At 38.0% G+C, this 8,207-nt stretch overlaps 1 protein-coding gene across 1 annotated transcript; it reads right to left on the bottom strand.

Moving 5' to 3' along the window:
- Positions 1-897: 897 nt before the first annotated feature.
- Positions 898-1,827, bottom strand: LOC146049572 (olfactory receptor 11H4-like). Its single transcript, XM_083166096.1, has one exon. The coding sequence runs from the start codon at positions 1,825-1,827 to the stop codon at positions 898-900; it is 930 nt and encodes a 309-aa protein (XP_083022222.1).
- Between the last annotated feature and the right edge of the window lie 6,380 nt (positions 1,828-8,207).

The raw sequence follows: 8,207 nt of genomic DNA on the forward strand, positions 1-8,207 counted from the left end.
TACCGAGCGTCTGATTCGCCGGTAACACAGGAAAACGCTGTGAATGGATGTTCACACTGAACAGCCAATCACAGCGATCGCCGACGGGGGGACGGCATCGCAGCCCCCCCTGGGCATGCAGGGACATGTCTGCTGTCAGGGACAGCAGACATCGTCCCTCTGTCCCCGCGTCTCTAGACGCGGTGACAGTTACAAGTCATGACGTACATTTATGCCATGTGTCGGGAAGTACATCCCAACCATGACGTAAATGTACGTCAAATGTCGGGAAGGGGTTAAACATGGTAATGGCTACTTCTCCACTTAATCTCTCTCAAAGGTTTGTACAGTAAATACACATATAGTGTGGCGAGCGCAGCGAGCCACCGAGCCCGAAGCGTAGTGAGCGCAGCAAGCCCCGTGAGGGGACGCGGAGTACATGGAATACATGTAAAGTAATACGCTGCGCTCGCCACGCTTCGGGCTCGGTGGCTCGCTGCGCTCGCCAAACTATATAAAATCAACTCCACGCCGACGTGGATAGTGGGGGGTATGAAAAGGTCGGAGGACGGGTACCGCCGCCCCTCGCGGGCTCGCTGCGCTCGCCGCGCTTCGGGTTCACGTTCATACTGGGGGTGGCGTGGGGGTGCATTTTACATTGTAAGACCCCATTAGGGTGCTTATACAATTAAACATCGTATAGGGGGCTTATACAATTGTAAATCGCATCGCAGTGCATTGGGTGTATGGCATGCGATGCAATGCGATTATATGTTGTGCGACCAAATATCGTGGGCGCCGTGCTAGTACACGAGTACCACAAAATAAATACATTAAAAAGAAAAAAACAAAGTATATATTGTATACAGAATTGTGCAAAGTTGATCTAATATATGCATAACATATACCGTATTACAATTAAAGTGACTTTATAAGGTGATGTAATGAGATCCTTAAAACCCTTTTAACATCCCTGTTTCTAAAGGTATAAATAAAAGGGTTAATCATAGGTGTGAATGCTGTGTACATAAAAGAAAGATATTTGTCATAATGGCTTCCCTTTGGTTTGACGTACACAATGCTGGCTGTACCATAAAATAGACCAGCAATGATAAGATGAGAGGAACATGTGGAAAAGGCTTTCTGTTTTCCCTCCTGACTTTTGATTTTTGAAACCGTCATTATTATATGTATGTAGAATCCTATGATTGTAAAAAAAGGAACAACAATATTGAATACTGCAGCTGTGCTTGTTGATATGTTGCTAATGAAAGGGTCGGAACATGTCAAGCTCTGCAGTGGCGCAAAGTCACAGAAAAAGTGGTCAATCACATTCGGGCCACAGAATTCCAGTTGAGCAGTGATGATAACAGGGACTAAGTTAATAGAAAATCCTATGATCCATGGTAAAAGAGCCAACTTGGTGCAAAACATAGGTGTCATGATAGCGGAGTAGTGTAAAGGATTATTAATAGCAAGGTGTCGGTCATAGACCATTACTACGAGAAGATAACATTCAGTTACTCCCAAGGAAACAAATATATACATTTGAGTAATGCATTCATTGAAAGAAATAATCTTACTAGCTGCAATCAGATTGGTTAATAGTTTTGGGACAATGACAGAGACAAACATAATTTCTAAAAAAGAGAATACACTAATAAAGAAATACATTGCAGTATGAAGCGATGGTTGTACTCTAACAAGAGCAATGATGGTGCCATTCCCCATGACACATGTAACATAGGTCAGTAAAAAGACAAAGACAAGTAGATTGTGAAACTGGTGTAAATCCGCAAAAGCCAACAAAATAAAATATTTCACTATAGTTTTGTTTGTTTCCACCATTTTTTAGATAAAAAGATACCTGGGAAAAATCCTTTGGCTCCAAAAGAAGTATGTAGAGTATAAATATTAATTGCTTTGTGTATGTGTACCTGTAAAGCAAAGTCCATTTAATATACTTTAAATGCCAGATATACTTTAGGTTTTTAAACAAAGCTTGGAATGAGCTTTAAATAAGTCTGCATTATATTTGTTGCACAATGCTTAACTCTGCATTAACTCTGCATTTCTCCAAATAATATCATAACTTACCGAATGTGATATATTGCTCACTATTACTGGGTAAAAGTATTTTAAACTGAAGTAAAATTGGTCAGTTAGGTCAATTTGTTCAGTATTAGATGATGATGAAAGCTTTTTAAATTCCAGGTTCAATTATGAGTACATTTCTGAAAACCCAAAGTTATTTTATTTAATATAAAAATAGGATTTTATTGGAAAAACTTAATTTTGAACAGGTCGAACTACTGCAAGTTAAATCCGCATAACTTCTACCCGCGCATAAAGATCTCCTGCTCAATTTGCACAGCAGCATCTTCCAAGTTACAGGTGACACCAGTCGATGTGGAAATGATGCTGATATGTTTTCTGGTGGTTCAACTGCCACCATTGGTACGTGATCCTTAGTCTGTTTTTACTTGTGATTGGTATTTATAATTAACAGTTTCACATACTCTAGTGCGCCCTCTTTGTCTATATTGATTTTTCGAAAGCTACGGTATTATCAGGTTCTGGATTTGGGATCTTGGAGGGGAGAAGCTGACCAAAGTGGAGGTCTGATTTGCTAATGGACCTGCAATGAACTCTATTTGACGACTGGTCTATAAAATACAACCAATTAAATTAGGGCAGATGGTTCCTGTTTAGAACTGTGTAGTGGACCAAAGTTTGCCACCGACTTTATTATATATATATATATATATATATATATATATATATATATATATATATATATATATATATATATATTGTGAACGCTAATTTGGAAATTTGTTATAATGGCATGTATTAATGGCTGGTTAAATGTATTGAATAGGTAAGAAAAATGAATCTAGGTTTATTAGTTTACTAGATTATTACCTAATTATGTAAGCTTTTTAAATTCCAGATTCAATTATGGGTTAATTTCTAAAGGAACAAATTGATTTTATTTAATATATTAAAATATTTTTAATAACTATATAGATATTTATAGTATTTAAAGTTAAGGCATGGAATGAGCTATTTTTAAATAGTTATATGCAATTTCAAAGCAAACTGATTTTAGAGATTTTAGAACTGTGCACCCTAGATCTCAAGCATTAATGCATGATATCGAAACAGCTGTATAAAACGATTGCAGAAAACATTTTACAAGTACGTGATTAAAAAGGTCTAAATAACAGATTGTTTGTTATAAATATTTATAGATTTCGCCAAAAATTTTTGTGCATCCCAACTGTTTGGAAAACATTTACTTTCAAATTGTAAATGACTATCCTATGGGCCAAATGATATAGGCTGTAAAGCCCCGTACACACGGGGGAGATATATTGCTCAGCCATATATTGCTAGCAATATATGGCTGAGCAATATATTGCTCAGTTTCTCCTATTCTTCAGCGACCAGAGATGAAAAGGAACCTCAGCCGGCGGTGCCGCAGAGGTAATCAGCTGGTCGCAGGAGCAAGCTCCTGCGACCAGCTATTAGAATGGGGCAGAAAACGGGAGCGTGCACCCGGCGATTTATCACCGGGGCACACTCCCATCACTAGCAATATGGTCACCAGCGACCATATTTCCAGCGATTTCAGCCCCTATCGCCCCCATGTGTACACAGCTAAAGAAGAAGACAGGAGATTTTTGGAGAGTTTTCCTAATTTTATAAAGCGGCAGCAATTTACTCTGAAAAAACGTGTTTATTTTGCAAAGTAATTGATTGCCGTTTTAAAAAAATGGGAAAACTCTCCCAAAATCTCTCACTTTTTGATTCTCACACCCTATTATATTTGGCCCTATATGTTTGCAAACATCTAGTCCATGCTTGTCCAAACTCTGGCCCTCCAGCTGTTGTGAAACTACACATCCCAGCATACCTTGCCATAGTTTTAGCATTCAATAATATCAAAAGAGTAGCTAGGCATGATGGTACTCCTGTATATAAAACTGTTACTGATTTACAGTATTTTGACAGCAAGACTGTGTTTTAGCTTTAAAAACTCATAAAACATTAGTGTCTCCAGATTTCCAAAATCATTTACAAATCGTTTTAAAATGATGCCTTCGCCATCAACTACAAGCAAGCAGACCACATATTTTTTTTATAAACACAGTAATTAGTTACTTTATACATTAATAATGAAGCATTTGTGTAAAACTATACCTTTAGGAAAATCTGTCCTGCGCATTAACATCATACAGTATTGCATGTACTGTATAACTGAATGCATTGTTTATTCTTGTAATTTATTACAAATCAAAAAAAATTCCTAGACCATAATATTCTAAAAGAAAATCGTAGTTAAATAATTAATATGGTTTTGTTTTTTTGGTGCCTGATCCTTTATTTATTCATCATGGCAATTCATTTTTCATAGATTATGTGACAGATTCATCTTTGGCAGCATTAGAATCATGTACCAATAATGTAACATAACCTTATATACGCCTTCATTATAATGAATGTGTAGAAAAGATTTACACAAGGGATTTTTTTTTTTATACTGGAGATAGCTCTCATTATCAAATCATTTGGTACTTAATTAAAGAACATCTTAATAAGGCCCTAATTGGCTTCACATTTTCTTCTACCACATTAAAAATTACAGATGATTATGATAATACAGTAGGCAAATAAGGAGTTTATGTGGGAAAATGAAAAGGGTAATGGGGGTTATTCTGGTTGATTCACAAGGCTGCAAATTTGCAGCCTTGGGATTTCACCAGACGCCACCCTACAAATGCCGATATGCCCCCTTGCACGCCGCATATGCTTGCACGGGCTGCGGATGGATGTTTTACATAAACATCCATTTGTAGGCTGTGGGGGAACACTCACATCATTCGATAGTCGCTGACAATCAAATTTTATGGAAGGCACACGCACATCTAAGGTTACTCTCAGGTAATCTTAGATGCGCGTGGGCATCCAGAAGGAAGTGGGCAGCTGCCAGTCCCCCGGCAACCACATCACCAGGTGAGTACCTGCCCATGAAAAGCTGGGCTTTCCCATGGATGCAACTATCCACCTAAGCCCTCCATCCGCAAAGGTTGGGTGCATGCACCCGGTGAGCAAATTGTTGGCCTGTCTGCATGCACCCGGCGTATGCACATGCGCAGAAATGCAGCTGCGCATGCACATGGCCCACCATTGGTCCTCGTGCGAGCGGTCCAGAATAAGGGCCAATGCGCACAATGCATCTCCTATGGATCACGCTATGGACTAATTGCACAAAACCGCAAACATGCATGCTAGTCGCGGCAAATGAGTAGCGTCGAGATCTCTTTCTTTCTATTTTTATGTAGTATTAAAATCTTATTGCTTTTTTTGTATGATTGGAAAAAATATATATCTTTTTAATTGTTTAGAATAACCCATTCCATTCATGCACCTGCCAAGTATTACTACAAAGATTGAGCAACCAACATTTTTGAATTGTCCTTTTTAACTCTCTTGGCACAGTTGGAATATTTTTTTTTTAAATGTGGTGCATTAACCTCAGCTTATTCAAATAGAGGACAGAAAGCCCAGTGCATCAGATGTTGCACACCTCTCCTGTATCTGTGGCAGTAATGGTCCTCTCTACCATCTATTCCTGGTGGCTAAACTTCAGGATAACAAAATGCTACTTGACTGGAAGAGATTAGGAGGGAGACATTATACACTGGGTGGTAACTAATGCCCCAAAAACTTAACCCAAGTATCATGAGTGCATCTTCAATCTGAAATGATGTGTGGCACTATACTTTTTCATACACTGAGAACACTGTCACATTTCCAGTGGTGAGCAAAAATGTTTTCAATAGATAGCATTGTCTTCTGACGTCTTCGGCTTCTACCATTTTATTTTTAAGATCTTACAAATCCTTGTCCAAAAAAGGAGATGTGTGGAACAGGATGATTACATGCTGATAACCATTCTAAATATGAATTATAAATAGCCTCATGGATTCCTGTACCATGATATTCTGTGAGATATCCGCAGTTCAAAACAGTTGTCCTTGTGGTTTGAGACTCACTAAAGTGAAAATTGTTTCTTAGCCAATTCAGTTTGACTAGAGTTAGTACCTGGACAAAATGAACAGAACAAAATGCCATAAAGAATCATGCAATAAACTGGACAACTTGGTTGGAGAAAATATCCAAAGTATTCTGTGCAGGCAGTAGAACTTTATGCTGAAGATCTCAGAGAGTTTGAGGGCAAATAGCAGTTTCCCACATCCATGCAGTGGTATTGCTTTGGGAACTATCAGCATGGTGGTGTTATATTTGGAGCTTTGGAGATAAATAATGATGTTTTTAAATGGGCACAAGGCATCTGGAATAGGAATGAATATCAGGAAGTTGAAGGGCTGTATCCATATTTACATTACTGTCTGCATTGGTGCATTATTACAGGTTTGGATAAAAGGCACTGAATATATAATTGTAGATTATCTTGTCAATAACTGTTCTGATGCCTTGATGCACTTGTATCGGTAATATGTGCCCCAGTTTCAGGCTTTTTATTTGTCACAATAAGACATGAGCTTTTTTCCTTTGAAAACTTCAGCCATATTGGTAATTTGTTATTTCAATTTGGATTATTCAACAATTCTGAAGAGATGGTTGCCCTCACATTCAAGTAGACTTTATCAATGAAGGGTCCAGCCTCAAATGGGTTGATGGGAAACCAAATTTTCTAAGCTCTGCATAGTAAATATTGTGTGAGCATGATATGTGAGTTTCACACTTGTTCGAGTGTTTTATCAATAGTCCTTGATAAAGCACTCAAGTTTGAAAAGCTTCTTGAGCTATTTACGACATCCCCGATTGTTACACGCAATACAAAGGCGTCACGGGTGGGTATTTATTGCTGCATGCTCGGGAGAGCCAGAGATCCTCTAATAAGCTGAGCCACAGACACACAGCTTGAGACGCTTTACATTGTACAGACGGCAACAGTAGGATGCCAATGATTCCATGCAGTGGAGGAGAGGTCATGTAAGACCAGACAAACTGAACTGAATCTCCCATTTTGGAGAACCAAGTCAATACTTAAGGCACTAGACCACAATGTATAGTAATTACAGTAATTACAGGATTCTCTCTATATGAACTGCCAATTTGCGGTACCTATATGCAGTATTATTCTTGGTGATATCTGTTTGCAAACAGTAATTGAAGGAGATTCTAATTGACATAATGATCCACCTCTCATATTATTAACAATGTATAATTTATTAAGAGCTCTTATATTTGTTATATATATAAATTGTGTTATATTAAATTATATTTTGTTATGTATAAATTGTGTTATTTTATTAAATTATATTTGTTATGTATATATATATATATATAGATATATATAGATATATAGATATATCTATATATCTATATATCTATATATATATATATATATATATATATATATATCTATATATATATATAGAGGAATGGAAGAGGCGGCACTCAAATGGGATTTTTCAAAAGTGTATTGTGGCAAAAGAAAGGACCAACGTTTCGGGGTCTTAATCACCCCTTTGTCAAGGTGCAAGTGGAAATCCTTGACAAAGGGGTGATTAAGACCCCGAAACGTTGGTCCTTTCTTTTGCCACAATACACTTTTGAAAAATCCCATTTGAGTGCCGCCTCTTCCATTCCTCTACCTACCTGTCCTGGAAGGCACCGGGGTATTCGGACCCAGCTGCGGGAGTGCCAGGCCTTCTCCATTAGCTATATATATATATATATATATATATATATATATATATATATATATATAGGTACGTGCATAGACCGCACTCACACTTATTTGTTTGTAGCTGCGGGGTGCCAGACAAGGGATAAACGGGGTGAGCGAATATCCCTGCAATAGTCTGAGGTGTATCCATACCTGCTGAGGTGTGGAATGTCAGGCACTCGCCTAATAATAATCAAAATCCAAAGGTCAGGTAAAAGTCCAAAGATAGTGCAGTTTTATTTCAACTATCCAATATAGTCATAATTTTTCTCATAATATGTATACCCACAATTCTCTTTCTTTGCACCAAAGGGGAAAAACCATACAGGTTTATTACCAGCCCACCAGTCCGAAGGTAACTCCAGATAAAGTTGGACCAAGAGAGGTGATTCATCACCATCCACTGGGAGACAGGAGGAATTACAGGTGGCAGCTGTAAGGTACCCCGAATACAAATTGTCTG

This window comes from Crinia signifera, chromosome 12 (assembly GCF_055691185.1).
Source record: "Crinia signifera chromosome 12, ASM5569118v1, whole genome shotgun sequence".
NCBI classification, from domain to species: Eukaryota; Metazoa; Chordata; class Amphibia; order Anura; family Myobatrachidae; genus Crinia; species Crinia signifera.